The sequence below is a fragment of the Pygocentrus nattereri genome, chromosome 5, assembly GCF_015220715.1.
Source record: "Pygocentrus nattereri isolate fPygNat1 chromosome 5, fPygNat1.pri, whole genome shotgun sequence".
Taxonomy (NCBI): Eukaryota; Metazoa; Chordata; class Actinopteri; order Characiformes; family Serrasalmidae; genus Pygocentrus; species Pygocentrus nattereri.
Window position 1 is genome coordinate 19,135,628 of NC_051215.1, and position 16,434 is coordinate 19,152,061.

Below are 16,434 nucleotides of genomic sequence, written 5' to 3' on the forward strand. Positions count from 1 at the left end.
ATATAACAAAAAAACAGAGACTAACATATCTGCACATATACTATCTTAACTAATGTGTTGTTAATATGAATCTGAACTAGCTAAATTGTAACAATCAGGATGTGTGTGTTATGGATGATATTTTGACATTTGAACACTGGAGAAGATGAATTAACAAGCCAAATGTGAGAGGAAAGACACACTGCTGTTGCTCCTGTCACCAAGATCTACAGGACCAGCTTCTTCACTGTGAGTCAAGCTAGTAGGGCAAAGGTGCCAATTGCAGTGTCTCCAAATCTGTGCACGGTTGTGGCGTGTGGTCATGCACCTCCACATTTTTGGGACTTGGCGCTAATTTAAAATGAATGTGTAATGTCCCAGCCTCATGGTAGAGGCAAGGTACCACTAAGGGGTAATTAGGGCTGAGCTCTTAACAGCATTGCCATGATAGCTTGTGAGGTAGTGAGTTTGAGTCTTGCTTGGTGCAGACGTGTGTGTCTTCTTTTCCATGCTCTTGAGTCTGTACTCTTCTGCACCTTTTGTGAGTCCACCTTTTGTGCCTGACAAGTGGCTTACCCCATAACACTCTTCTATCTGAACAAGAGAACCGCCAGTTTGATAGATAAAGCCAGTTTGTTGTACTCTGGGTACATAAAGTTGTGAAGAGACTTTTGTACTTTTGTTACATCCCACTTCTTTTTGTCACGACAAAAGTCACTGACACTGTGAATTTGTACAGGATTAAAATTACTGATAATCTTTGGTAGCTTACTAATGGAGAACAGTGTCCTCCTAATAACATCTGCATGCATGCACAATGTGTGTGTTATGGTAATATGCTAAACCACTTTTTTACAAGTGCACAGCTTGTGTTGGTCTTCCTCTAGTCCTTCATCAGTGGTCACAGGATGCTGTTCGCTGGATATTTTTGTTTGGTGGACTGTTCTCAGTCCAGCGGTGACACTGAGGTGTTTAAAACTCCAGTAGCACTGCAGTGCTGAGAATGATCCACTACCCAAATTGTACCTGTTCTGTGAGGTCCATGGGGGTTCTGACCAATGAAGAACAGGGTAAAAGGGAGCTAACAAAGTATGCAGAGAAACAAATGGACTACACTCTGTAACTGTAGAACTATAAAGTGCACCTATACAGTAAGCAGAGCTGATAAAATAGACAATGAGCGTAGAAACAAGGAGGTGCTCATAATGTTATGCCTGATCAGTGTAAATGGGATCTGTTCTGACTGGCTGTCCTGTATTGTGCGTCATTCGTGAGTAGGTGGGGCTAAACTACTGTATGCTGAATTGTTGGATATGATTGTGCATTTAGGTACAATATGTTATGTCTGTCTGCCATTTGAAAATGTAAATAATGTAGTATTGTGTATTCTAAGAAATAGAAATGGTGGACATGGAAGAGATCTGAGATTCTGAGCTTTAACAAAACAGTGTGCTGTCTGCTGCAGCAACTACGTTCCTTTGGAAAGTCGAGCAAGTCAAGCTGTGGAAAATGAATTTTTAAGTATGAAGGCACACTTGTGTTCTTGTGTATTTATAAAATCAGGCCAATATGTGAAGTTACTGTTCTACCTCACGAGAACGCTAAAACGTAAAGTTACAGCAAAAAAAAACTATTTTATGTAGTGCAGCCGGGTGTTTGCTGTGAATTCCCAAGTTAATGGTGAATAGTTAAGTGAACTGAAATGCTGGATGTGAAAGAGGTATGAGTCTATGAACAAAAAAAGCTATGCTCAGATGTTACAACTTGGTGTATTGTCTAGTTTATTAATTAAATTCCTTTGAAAAGTTGAGCAAGTTCAGCTGTCAGATTCTGTGGAAAATGTTATTTATTTATTTATTTTTAATTATGAAGGCACTTGTGTTCTAAAATCAAACCATGTGTGCTGTCAACTATAATAACTAAATTCATTTGGAATGCCAAGCGTAAAAATGTTTTATTCATCAGCACTTTGGAATTGATAAGTCTTTCATCAGTTCAGACAACAGATCGAAAATTTATCCAAATTAAGTTTCATTTAAGAATATGAGCTATTGTCATCAGGAATAGATTACTTTGTGGTGACTTTGTAAATGTGTTTTCCTGTTTTGTCTTGGTTTGGGCTTTGAACATATTTTATTTCATAGTTATACAGTGCATATTTGAAGATTTCATATGCTGATTTTTTGCTTATATTCTCATTTCAGATTACAGTGGAAAATTTTGGCGCTACTGAGGTTTTGGAGCTGATTCCTAATGGAATGGACATCAGCGTAAACAATCAAAACAGGTTTGCTGTTGTTTCATGTTTCAGCACTAAGGTGTTCACTCTCACTATAGAACTGCTTATAGAGATTTGCCCTCTTGTTGATCTGACACATTTGGCTCTGATTCAGTGCTTCAGATGAATGTTGAATAGATGAAATTCACACATCAGTCAAGACTGTGGTAATAATTTAAAATAGCTTGCAAAGCATTTATAAGTATGTGAATCTATGAATATTTCACAATGATTTATCATTAGCACAATGCTGTAAACAATCATTAGGTTGTGTGTGTGTGTGTGTGTGTGTGTGTGTGTGTTTGTATTATTTATTTATTTATATATATATATATATATATATATATATATATATATATATATATATATATATATATATAATACAAAAAGTTCTCCTACTTAGAAGGTCTGTAATTTTCATCATAGGTAGACTTCGACTATGAGAGACAATATGACAAAAAAAAATCCAAATCATATTGTACAATTTTTAAAGAATGTATTTGTAAATTATGGTGGAAAATAAGTATTTGGTCAATAACAAATGTTCAACTCAATACTTTGTAACATAACCTTTGTTGGCAATGACAGAGGTCAAATGTTTCCTGTAAGTCTTCACAAGGTTTGCACACACTGTAGCCTGTATTTTGGCCCATTCCTCCATGCAGATCTCCTCTAGAGCAGTGATGTTTTGGGGCTGTGGCTGGGCAACAAGGACTTTCAACTCCCTCCACAAATTTTCTATGGGGTTGTGGTCTGGAGACTGGCTAGGCCACTCCAGGACCTTGAAATGCTTTTTACGGAGCCACTCCTTGCCCGAGTTTGGAATCATTGTCATGCTGGAAGACCCAGTCACGTCCATCTTCAGTGCTGTCACTGACGGAAGGAGGGTTTGGCTTAAAATCTCACGATACATGGCCCCGTTCATTCTTCTCTTACCACGGATCAGTCGTCCTGTCCCCTTTGCAGAAAAACAGCCCCAAAGCATGATGTTTCCACCCCCATGCTTCACAGTAGGTATGGTGTTCTTGGGATGCAACTCAGCATTCTTCTTCCTCCAAAAACGACGAGTTGAGTTTTTACCAAAAAGTTCTATTTTGGTTTCATCTGACCACATGATATTCTCCCAATCCTCTTCTGGATCATTCATATGCTCTCTGGCAAACTTCAGATGGGCCTGGACATGTACTGGCTTAAGCAGGGGGACATGCCTGGCACTGCAGGATTTGAGTCCCTCTTGGTGTAGTGTGTTACTGAGGGTAGCCTTTGTTACTTTGGTCTGAGCTCTCTGCAGGTCATTCATCAGGTCCCTCCGTGTAGTTCTGGGATTTTTGCTCACCGTTCTCATGATCATTTTGACCCCATGGGATGAGATCTTGCGTGGACCCCAGATCGAGGGAGATTATCAGTGGTCTTGTATGTCTTCCATTTTCTTACAATTGCTCCCACAGTTGATTTATTCACACCAACCTGCTTGCCTATTGTAGATTCACTCTTCCCAGCCTGGTGCAGGTCTACAATTTTCTTCCTGGTGTCCTTTGACAGCTCTTTGTTCTTGGCCATGGTTAAGTTTGGAGTCTGACTGTTTGAGGCTGTGGACAGGTGTCTTTTATAAAGATAACGAGGTCAAACAGGTGCCATTAATACAGGTAACGAGTGGAGGACAGAAGAGCTTCTTAAAGAAGAAGTTACAGGTCTGTGAGAGCCAGAAATCTTGCTTGTTTGTGGGTGACCAAATAATTATTTTCCACCATAATTTACAAATAAATTCTTTAAAAATCCTACAATGTGATTTCCTGGATTTTTTTTTCTTACATTGTCTCTCATAGTTGAAGTGTACCTATGATGAAAATTACAGAACTCTCTCATCTTTCTAAGTAGGAAAACTTGCACAATCAGTGGCTGACTAAATACTTTTTTACCCCACTGTGTGTGTGTGTGTGTGTGTGTGTGTGTGTGTGTGTGTGTGTGTATGTATGTGTATATATATATATATATATATATATATATATATATATATATATATATATATATATATATATATATATATATATATATATATATATAGTGTGTGTGTGTGTGTGTGTGTGTGTGTATACACACAGACATATATGTATGTATGTGTGTGTGTGTGTGTGTATATATATATATATATATACACACACACACACACACACACACACACACACACACACACATATATATATAATACACTGCTCAAAAAAAGGGAACACTCAAATAACACATCCTAGATCTGAATGAATTAAATATCCTCATTGAATTTGAATTGAATTGACAACAAAATCACACAAAAATCATCAATGGAAGTCAAATTTATTAACCAATGGAGGCCTGGATTTGGAGTCGGACACAAAATAAAAAAAAAAAAAGTGGAAAAACACACTACAGGCTGATCCAACTTTGATGTAATGTCCTTAAAACAAGTCAAAATGAGGCTATTGTGTGTGGCCCCCACGTGCCTGTATGACCTCCCTACAACGCATGCTCCTGATCAGGTGGCGGATGGTCTCCTGAGGGATCTCCTCCCAGACCTGGACTAAAGTATCCTCCAACTCCTGGACAATCTGTGGCGCAATGTGGCGTTGGTGGATGGAGCGAGACATGATGTCCCAGATGTGCTCAATCGGATTCAGGTCTGGGGAACGGGCGGGCCAGTCCATAGCTTCAATGCCTTCAACTTGCAGGAACTGCTGACACACTCCAGCCACATGAGGTCTAGCATTGTCCTGCATTAGGAGGAACCAAGGGCCAACCGCACCAGCATATGGTCTCACAAGGGGTCTGAGGATCTCATCTCGGTACCTAATGGCAGTCAGGCTACCTCTGGTGAGCACATGGAAGGCTGTGCGGCCCTCCAAAGAAATGTATGCTGACACACCATTACTGACCCACTGCCAAATCGGTCATGCTGAAGGATGTTGCAGGCAGCAGATCACTTTCCACATCTGTCACATGTGCTCAGTGTGAACCTGCTTTCATCTGTGAAGAGCCAGTGGCGAATTTGCCAATCCTGGTGTGAGCACAACCCCCATCTGTGGACGTCGGGCCCTCATACCATATCCTCATGGAGTCGGTTTCTGACCGTTTGTGCAGACACATGCACATTTGTGGCCTGCTGGAGGTCATTTTGCAGGGCTCTGGCTGTGCTCCTCCTGTTCCTCCTTGCACAAAGGCGGAGGTAGCGGTCCTGCTGCTGGGTTGTTGCCCTCCTACAGCCTCCTCCACGTCTCCTGGTGTACTGGCCTGTCTCCTGGTAGTGCCTCCAGCCTCTGGACACTATGCTGACAGACGCAGCAAACCTTCTTGCCACCGCTCGCATTGATGTGCCATCCTGGACGAGCTTCACTACCTGAACCACTTGTGTGGGTTGTAGAGTCCGTCTCATGCTACCACAAGTGTGAAAGCACCACCAACATTCAAAAGTGACCAAAACATCAGCCAGAAAGCGTAGGTACTGAGAAGTGGTCTGTGGTCCCCACCTGCAGAACCACTCCTTTATTGAGTGTGTCTTGCTAATTGCCAATGATTTCCACCTGTTGTCTATTCCATTTGCACAACAGCATGTGAAATTAATTGTCAATCAGTGTTGCTTCCTAAGTGGACAGTTTGATTTCACAGAGGTTTGATTTACTTGGAGTTATATTGTGTTGTTTAAGTGTTCCCTTTATTTTTTTGAGCAGTGTATAATTGATTGGTACATGTTTGCCTATATAATTGTATATAATTCATTATTCATAATGGAATGCTGATTTTAACGTGTTATATAATGACTTAAATTCTAAACATTGTGGGACTAGCTGTTATCCAAGTACTGTTTTGTCATAGAAGCTCAGACTTGTCATAAGAGGTTAATTACAAGTAAATGTACAAGCTTGCATTTATAATTTAAGTGATAAACAATTACTCCATTTATCATCTGTATATAAATACATTGGCCGAAAAGGGTTTGATATTAGTGCCATACTTGAAATCATATTAAGTTTACAGAGTTATTAAAATTGCATAACACCATTGTTTCAGTTAAAATTGTTACATAATTTTCTCTTTAGGCAAGACTTTGTAGATGCTTACATTGACTACATCTTCAACACATCTGTGGCCCCACTTTTCAACGCCTTTTATAGTGGATTTCATAAAGTATGTGGAGGAAAGGTTCTAGAGCTTTTTCAGCCAAATGAACTACAGGCAATGGTAATAGGGAACACAAACTATGACTGGAAGGAGCTAGAAAAGGTAAGGAACAGTAAATCACATCAAAATTCTGAAACCTTGGAGAATGATTGATGACAGGCAAGATCTGTCATATAATAAAAAAAAATTGTGTGTGTGTGTGTGTTTGTAAAAAAGCTGTCATTGATCGTCTGGCCAACTATTGCCAAAAGCTTTTGTGGGGTATGATGTTGATTGTATGATAATACAATCTAGATAATACTAGAAAAAGCCTAGTGAATCATAAATCTGATCTTTTTTTTTTAAACGTCAGTGCAAAAAGCAGCCCAAGTTCCATTGGTTTCCTGTTTTAGTCTTGGAGACACTTATGTTAGTTTGCATTTGGATGCATTTCATGTATTTTTACAATTTCCAATTACAACTCCTTTCCGAAAAATTTTACTGTTTTTTTTTTAAAAATATGCTCATTTTGAATTTGATGCTAGCAACACATTCCAAAAAACATCATTGGGTATAAAATGAGCATCCTAGAGAGGCTGAGTCTTTCAGAATTAAAGAGGAGGAATTCACCACTCTATAAAAGACTGATTAGTGCAACAATTCAAGAATAACATTTCTAAATATAAAATAGCAAATCATTTTTGCTTCCGTCATCTATGGTAACAGTAAAAGATTGAGAGATTCTGGAGAAATCTCTGTATCAAAGGGACAAGGCTGAAAACCCGTGTTTGCTGGCTGTGATCTTTGGGCCTTCAGACAGCACTGCATTAAAAACAGACATGATTGTGTAGTGGAAATCACTGCATGGGCTCAAGAACTCTTCTGAAAATCACTGTCTATGAAAGCAGTTCGGTGCTGCATCCACAAATGCTAATTAAAACTCTTAAATGCAAAGAAGAAAGCATATATAAACAGGATCCAGAAACGCCACTGCCTTTTCTGGGCCCAAGGTCATGTAAAATGCCTTGAGGGGAAGTGTAAATGTGTTCTGTGGTCCGATTAATTCAACATTTGAATTTCTTTTTGGAAATCTTAGACACTATCCTCCAGGCTAAAGACCACTTAGCTAGTTATAAGTGCATATTTCAAAAGCCAGTATTCATGATGGTATAAGCGTGCATTAGTGCACCGTCAGGGGAGATTGGTACATCTGTGAAGGCACATAAATGCTGAACGATAATATACATTTTTGGCAAGATACATTTTGCCATCCAGATGACGTCTTTTTCAAGGAAGGCCTTGCTTATTTCAGCAAGACAATGCCAAACCACATTTTGCGTGTATTACAACAGTATGGCTTTGTATTAAGAGTCCAGGTGCTAAACTGGCCTATCTGCAGTTCAAATCTGTCACCCAAATAAAAATCTGTCGCCCCCCAAAAAAATACCCAAATATACCCTATAGCCAGTTGAAAAAGTGTGCATACTTTTATCAATTACCTTATTATTATTTTATCAGTTTTATCAATCATTTTATGTCTCATAAAATGTTCCTTAAACATTCTGGGACAACATACTGCTGTCACTACACTTGAGTCAAAGTGAAAGAATGGCAAAAACAAACATCACAGGTATAAACATAGGACTGCTTACTGATTAGAACGCTCAGTTGTCATCACCGAAAACCATGGCCATTACACATTGCTATGTAATGCCATTGCTTTACAGTTTTTGAAAGTGTACAAGAAATTAAAAAGTTGAAATGAAATAACTATCCCTTAAGTAATTTGCCTTGGCTCTTAAAAGAATCGTCTGACTAAAAGGGTTCCTTTCATTCAGGTTTAGGTTTCTGTGCCAGATTAATTAAAACTGAGCATTAAAAGCATTCAAGCATCCTTCCAATAATGATTATGTAGATTTTTATTTAGGACCACGTATATTTCATGTTAGGATGTTGTTAACATTTAACACATCTGTTCAAACTTTGTCAGAAGTTATATCCTTAAGTCACTCAAAGCATCATGGGGTGTAAGAATAAGGTGGATTAAGACAGGTACGATATTCATATGAGATAAGCTACCTGTAATTGATGCTTTATTAACAGAAATTCCACCGATATAGCCATTTTCATCTAATCTTAATATCACACGATATTTTGATAGATCAGTAAGCCCCTACTAACCAGGATTTTTTTTATTTTCCTCAGAGTGCTGAGTACAAGGGTGAATACTGGGCTGAACATCCCACCATCAAATTATTCTGGGAAGTTTTCCATGAGTTACCTCTGGAGAAGAAGAAGCAATTCCTGCGTAAATATGAACAGTTTCCTGTATCTTCATTTAGAAACCATTTTATTTAAATACATTTTTGATTGTTGCATTTCACGTCTGTTTGTTGTTGTTGTTGTTGTTGTTGTTGTTGTTGTTGGTTGGTGTACAGTGTTCCTTACAGGCAGCGATCGAATCCCTATTCTGGGAATGAAGAGTCTTGGGTTGGTCATCCAGCCCACTGGAGGTGGAGAGCACTATCTTCCAGTGGCTCACACCTGCTTCAATCTCCTGGACCTGCCCAAGTACAGCAGACGTGAAATCCTTCGGGAAAAACTTCTCCAGGCCATTGAACACAACCAGGGTTTCAACCTTGCCTGAGAAAAGTCTGCTGGAGTCTTCAGACTATAAATTATTATTTGGGACTTCTAGCTATGAGGGTCTGCTAATTTGCAGCACTAAAGAGCAGTGATTAATGTTTCTGTATTTTATTCAGTCCTTAGGTTTTTGGTGATACCTTGAAAAAAAGAGGAGAACTACATACTCCTTGGTAGCATCAGATAAAGAGGGGAAAATTAGCATATTTTTGTGCTAAGGTAAAAATCTATAAATAAATTGGCTTTTTACTGACCTCTAAATATTCTCTGCCTGATATGGTATGAGACTGATTTCTTTATATATTATGGAAATAGTTTGTTTATTGATTTGATAGATAAATAATTACGGTTACTGAATAAAATAAGCCTTTTCACATTTACACTTGCAGCTTTGATGTGATTACTGATAGAGTGTTTGATTCTTTGGAGCAATGTCTTAACAAATAAACAGCTTTTTGAGATTTTGGTTATTTGTCTATAATAATTTCAATAGAAGGGAGTTTCAACATCTGGCTTCTACAGTTCTGTGCCATCAGCCTAGCAAATAAATTCCGGAAGAAACTGCACAGTTTTGTGTTTTCTCTGCATTAGATTTATATCTTCAAGCAGAGTTCTAAATGGTCATTTCATTTGTTGACACCTGTATCACCCAAACTTAATAACTGATTTGCCAACTATTAATAATAACTACAGCAAAGTACTTCTTCTGTCTTTCATATCACTGTGTAAAATTTTAGTCTAGTCTAATTTTGCAGAATTGCTGTCACATTAGAAGCCTTTTGGAAGGCAAACTGTTAAGTTCACCCCTAGTTACAGCACAAATTATTTATCTATATAAAATTTGCATAGTCTCTGTACTGAGATGAGCGTAAAAACGTCCTCAAATGGTTTTATACAAGTATGGGCTTTGCCGTGAGAGATTTTGGAAAATCTTGGACAGCTAAAGTCTGAAATTAGGCAGTAACTTCACAGCTCTTTGGAGTCAAGGTCAAAAGCAGGATATGTAAGTAGCACTGCTACCATTCTCCAGAAGATTGAGAAATTATTTGGTATTGATATAAAAGTAATAGTCTTTGATGAGATGATGAATGAAAATAAAATGGCATTTCCTTGATCCAACTACAGAACTGTTGGTCTCTTGTAGTGTTTAATGTGGTTTTTATTATTGGAGTAGAACAGCATATCTTATCTACACAGGGTGGACGTAACAAACATTAAATAATAAAAATGGAGGCCATGAAAGGTGTTAAAACCTCGTGAAATCACGTGAGTCATGCTCTGATGTTGGAACTCTGTCCAGACCAGTCAAGTTCTTTCACACCAAATATCTCTTTCTAAACCTTGTTTTGTGCACCAGGGTGCTTTCATGCTGAGGACCTTCCCTAAACACTTTCCCAAAGTTGGAATGATTAAAGTTGTAACATTCTCTAGAAGGTTAATATATTGTAGCTGTAAGATTTCCCTTTGCTAGCACTAAGGCAACTATTATTTTTCCTCCACCAAACTCTACAGATGGCACTGTGCATTCAGTGCTCTCTTAGCATTTGCCATAGCCAGATTCATCGATCATGCTGCCAGGTAAAATTCCCTCGCTACACTGAAGCTACTTTATATTATTGTCTTTAAAAACACTAATTCATTATATACAATTAAAACCTGCAAAGGTCTAGGATAATCAGTATGTCAAGTAAACATATATGATTGAGACAGAGTAGATACATTAGTGGAGCTTTAGGCTGTAACATTTACATCTTTGACTGATCAAGCATTTTGAATTGGTGTTGGCAGTCAGTGAAGAGAGAGTTCTTTGATGGGCTGTTCAGTCCAACAAATGACAGCACAAGAAAAGAAATGAGGCAAGCAAATCACACTGAAAAAACACGCATAGACAGTAGCCTGATTTTTTCAGTATCAGTGCAAAGTTATATCACTAGGGATGGACATCTTGCTATCCAAATGCCTGACTTTATAGATTAATCATGTTTGATTCAGGCTTAGCAATGGGTAAATTACAACTAAGAGATGAAACATAGACAACTTGATTGACAAAATATATGTTTATATTTAATCTGTGGAAATTAAACAATATCAGAGTTTGTCAACGCTACCCTGCTATTTGATTCATAAAATTGCTTCACTAGCTTCCAAAAAGCTATTGAATTTGGAAAATAGTGATATTATCACCTTGCCTCTGGGGATGCAGATGTAGGTCATTCTCACTCTGTTTTTATAGCAAGGGGGTTTTCAGAAGAAGTGTAGACGACTCCATGTTCATACCCACTGATTATTAAATAGAGTACAAGAGGTGTCTGTCACTCTATAACTTGACTCATGTCTCTTCCTCTCCCACAACCACTCAGCTTGCATACATAGACAAAGTACAGAGGTCGTTGTTAGCCCCGCCCTCCACAATAAAAATCCATAGCAAAATGAACCAAGCAACACAAATTCTAGGGCACACTTATTAACACATTTCCTGAACATGCTTCCGTACTTTTGAACTAAATAAAACACAGGGCAATACATTCTATAAATATATGTAAGTATGCTGTATTTTTAGGATTTAACATGAAACAAGTAAAATATTAGAGGCTTTAAAGTTTACCTTAATATGTGCTTACTGCAAACTAATATACTAGCCCTAAGTGAATCTGCTAACTTCAAGCTTGTCCTTTCTAGACAAATAATAACAGGCTACCAGCAAAACCAGTGTGTTTTGGATGCTAGTATGCCAGTCAACCAGCATGACCACTAGTGCTTTGTGCTGTTTTTATTTTTTTTTCAAGAGAGAAATAATGGACGCTGGGAATCATTTTTAAATTAATCAAACCAAGAAATCTCTTAAGTCACTTGATGTTACAGTGGCAGGTTTTCATGTCTAAAAAGAAGAGGAAGATACATTTGCTTCAGAAGGTTAAACCTATTGAACATATTCATGGTCAGGAATGTGGTTTCTCCGCTCTAAGACTCATCTGGAGCTGATAGACAAATCCTTCTCCCCAGCCTGGCAACTAATCGCCTAATGTAACCATTATTCTTCTTTTATAGTATGAGCAGGCATGATTTTCCCAGTCTAAGAGATTGTTTTCAATTCTTGGCAATGAATATTATAGATTGAGCATATGGCTATATGAAATGGCTAGTAGTAAGCACTAGCAGTGAGAGTGGAAACAAGGATCAAGGTGCCCTAGGAAAAAACTCCCACTCAGATCACCATATACAAAATTCTAAGAAAGTTCCACCTCCCTTAGTTTTTGTAGCTATTAAACTTTAAACTCCATTAAACTTTCACCACAGGCTACCTGGTAGCATCTATAACAATTGTGCTATCATACAGAAACCTTCAGCGGACAAAGGAAAGTTTGTACAGCTGAAACATTTTTCATTCAAAAGTAAACTGCTTTTACAAAATCATCAGAGAACAGTGTTTGGAAGCTAACAAAAAATTAATGTAGGCCAATTTAAAGTGAACAACCCTGCTAGAAAAATATAAAAGCATGTTTGGTTAATAGGAAAAATGGCAAAAGTGTTTTGGATGCTGATATACTGCTAAACCAGCATCAGACCAACAGAAACAGCAGGGAAATAATAGATTATGAACACCATATTTACTTTAATCAAACTAAGGAAATTATTTGGTCACTCAATGACAGTGGCAGGTTTTATGTCTAATAAGAGGAGCCTTTGATGAAGGAAGTTACCCTTTCAGAAGAGCTAATGTTAAAGGTAAAGCTGGAGTTAGTTAGAGCAATATTAGATCCTGAAAAGAACTATTTTATGCAAGGTTGTTCAGTGAACTTTAATGAAACAATACAAGGAATTTCATGTGTACAAGCACATTGATATTTTAATCACACATGTGACTGTACAATCCTTTTTATCCTGACAAATTTATAAAGCTCTCAGCATTTAAGTTAAGAAAAGCTAAGTATAGCTATAGCCAATCAGTCTTAACATTTTAGTAAAATAATTTATGTTAAAACATCATTTAAAAATGATTTTAGCAAATACATTCACCTACTAAGTTTCAGTAATGACACAAAAACAATACCATCAGGACAGCATGCCAAGCATTAGAAGTTCCTCTGTTAAATCTTTCTTAGTCTAATAATTCAGAATTTACTAAATTTATGGCCAGCATCGTTCTATGATTGGCCAAGAGGTGTGTCAATCATAATTTTATAAATGGTAAATAATTGCACTTGCAAGAGAGTCCAAAATGACCGAGGGCCTCTTGAGATTTTGTGCAAAATTGTCATTTGTAAGTGGACAAGTGGACAAATGCCCCTGGTTTCACAACTCAGAATGTCAGAGATGTTTGAATATTTTACCATGTTTAATTGTTTTTGCTTTTATTCATTATTATTAGTAGTAGCAGTAGTAGTAGCAATTGTAGTAGTAGCAGTAGTAGTAGTATTTTCTTTATGATTGTATTATTTTTTATTATCTTACCTATTTTTAATGTGCTAATTCTTAATCACAGTTTTTTGGTCTTTTTTAATGATTACACATGTTCCTATGTTTTTACTTTTTCTTTGAGTGTTCATTACTGTTTTCAATCCTTCATTCACTGTTCAAATGCTTGGCTTTCATCCAGTTGCTCCAAAACGTGCATGTACACCCCCAGCAATAGTGTTTTTTTTCACAGATGTGAAACTTACCCATGCCATTGGCACTAACATGTCACCATACCACCACAGTCCTCGGCTTTTGACGTTAGCAATCTGGATGGTCTTTTTCCACTTTGGCCCAGAGAACACAACATGATTTCAAAAAAGCAATTTGTAAAGTGGACTCCTCAGATCACAGCACACGTTTCCACTTTCTCTCAGTACATCTCAGATGAGCTTTAGCCTAAAGAAGTTGGCAGTGTATCTGGATGTTGTTGAAATATGGTTTCCACATTGTGTATTAGTATCTTCACTTGCAAACACTGTTTTAATACTGTTAGGCTCTTTGCTCACAGTTTTTCGTAAAGGGCAACTAAGCCTTTACTAAATACTTCATTTATACCAAATCATGATAGCATCACCTGTTCAAACCAAGTTTTTATAATCATTCCACAAACTTCCAGTCTTATGTTGTCCCTGTCCCAACTTTTTTGGACAGTGTTGCAGACATCAAAATAGGAATTACTGTATATTTACAAAAATCACCCAAGTTAATAGGATAAAATATTTTTACATTTTTTAATATAAAAAAAATAGCTGTGCTAAACCACACAACGTGAAGTTCAAGACTTTCAGACAACTGAATTTTAGGAATGTGTTTATATAAGAATATTATCCAGAGCTATGAAGGCTATATTTCCTGTCTCAAGAAATGCAGTACAGTCATGGCCAAAAGTTTTGAGTATGGCACAAACTTTGGTTTTCACAAAGTTTGCGGCCTCAGTTTTTTTTTTTTTTAGAACATTTTGTCAGATGTTTATATGGTATAATGAATTATAAGCATTCCATATGTGTGTTAACTTTTCATTGACAAATACATCCAGTTTAAGCAAAGACTTATTTATTTAGATATTTACAGTTTTGACCCTTCCTCTTTACTTTTTTTACTTCTGTAATTCGCTTCAGCATGCTGGATATCAGCTTCTGGTCAAAACTTTGGATGATGGCACCCCATTCTTGCCTAATCAGTGCTTGGAGTTGATCACATTTTCTGGGTTTTTGTTTGTGCACCATCTTTTTGAGGATTAACCACAGGTTCTCAATGGGATTGAGATCTGGGGAGTTTCCTGGCCATGGACCCAAAATTTCAATGTTTTGTTCACAAAGCCACTTGGTTATCACTTTTGCTCCATCATGCTGGAAAAAAAGCATTGTTCATCTCCAAATTGCTCCTGAATTGTCAGGAGAAGTTGCTCTTGGAGGATGTTTTGATACCATTCTTTATTCATGGCATTGTTCTTAGGCAAAATTTTGAGCGTACCCACTCCCCTGGATGAGAAGTAACCCCATTCATGAATGGTCTCAGGATGCTTCACTGTTGGCATGACACAGGACTCATGGACGCGCTCACCTTTTCTTCTCCAGATAATCATTTTTTCAGATGTCCCAAACAGTCTGAAGGGGGCTTCATCAGAGAAAATAACTTTACCCCAGTCCTTTGCAGTCCAATCCCTATACATCCTGCAGAATTTCAGTCTGTCCTTGATGTTTTTCTTGCGCATGCAAAGTCTTTTGGTCGAAAGCGGAGGTAATCCGCTTTTACTGTACATATGTGGATTTTACTGTTCATATATGTCAACAAAGTTAAAGTTACAGGGGGATGCTGTTTGTGGGACATGACCTTTCACAAGATGCACCCTTTCTTATATGTGGCCATTAAATGTAAGAATACTTTGTCAAGTGAGAGGTAATTTCCCACAAATATAGATCATTTAATTACCAAATATAAGAAAGGGTGCATATTCAAATTAGATCACGGGGGATAATCTACATCCCTTCAACATATTTGGAACCAATATGCATGACCTGTATAAGCATCCGGGGTATAATAATAATTTAGCCAGATTTGAGAAGCAGTACATTTCCCAGCAGGTTTGTTGATACAACTATGAAACATTTTTGGTAATGCATATTTGGGACCAATATGTGACCTTTGTATAAGTATTACAGACATAATAATAATAATGTAGCCAGATTTTAGAGGGGGTGCATTTTCTGATAGGTGGGCTGCCTTAAAAGGCACCCCCTGTAACTTACTTTCTGTTGACTCAACTATAATATGTAGGTGGGCTGCCTTAAAAGGCCTTTAATGCCTTAAAAGGCACCCCTATAACATTCTTTCAACTATAATAGGTTTTTAAGCCCCCCCACCCCCAAGCCAGATCTAACAGAGGGTTCTTTTCCTGACATGTGGACTCACTTGAAAAGCATCCCCTTGTAACCTTTTTTTCTACGACTAGAACTACAAAATATGTTAGTATTATACACTAAGGGTCAGCATGTGTTTCTGTAATATATTTTCAGGGATGCAACACCAATTTAGCAAAAACTATTTTCTGGCTAGTGTTCTGCTATACAAAGCATTTCCTTGACATTTTCTTTCTTTTCCGTCTATCATGAGATGATTTTTGCAGTGTGTATTTGCAAACGGTATGTATCCATGTAAGTTACATGGCAGCAATAAGAGTGTATCTCGATTTATATTGGGTTGCATTTCCCGAGAGTTCTTACATGTCACTGCCTTTAGAGTGTAAAATCTAAATAACGTGATCCAGACTGGTGAGAAACATGACACGATAAGGAGGTGAAATTCGTGTGTATATTTTCTGCATTTAGAAAAAGCACGCTACACTATACTTCTGTATTACTATTTACGGGTCGTATTCGGCACTACGCTTGACATTCGCCCCTTTCTGGTTATTGCGCTGTACTGCGAGTCCAGAGAGCTCCGCCTAC

At 37.6% G+C, this 16,434-nt stretch overlaps 1 protein-coding gene across 3 annotated transcripts in view; it reads left to right on the forward strand.

Annotated features, from left to right (window-relative positions):
* herc4 (HECT and RLD domain containing E3 ubiquitin protein ligase 4) overlaps positions 1-9,489 on the forward strand; it is a 67,230-nt gene extending 57,741 nt beyond the window's left edge. For all 3 annotated transcript variants that reach the window (XM_017722813.2, XM_017722814.2, XM_017722815.2), the window contains 4 exons: positions 2,184-2,266; positions 6,325-6,508; positions 8,591-8,693; positions 8,824-9,489. In XM_017722813.2, the coding sequence (XP_017578302.1) occupies positions 2,184-2,266; positions 6,325-6,508; positions 8,591-8,693; positions 8,824-9,032 (579 nt within the window). In that variant the 3' untranslated portion in view covers positions 9,033-9,489. The remainder of the gene's footprint in view (positions 1-2,183; positions 2,267-6,324; positions 6,509-8,590; positions 8,694-8,823) is intronic.
* The last annotated feature ends 6,945 nt before the right edge of the window (positions 9,490-16,434 follow it).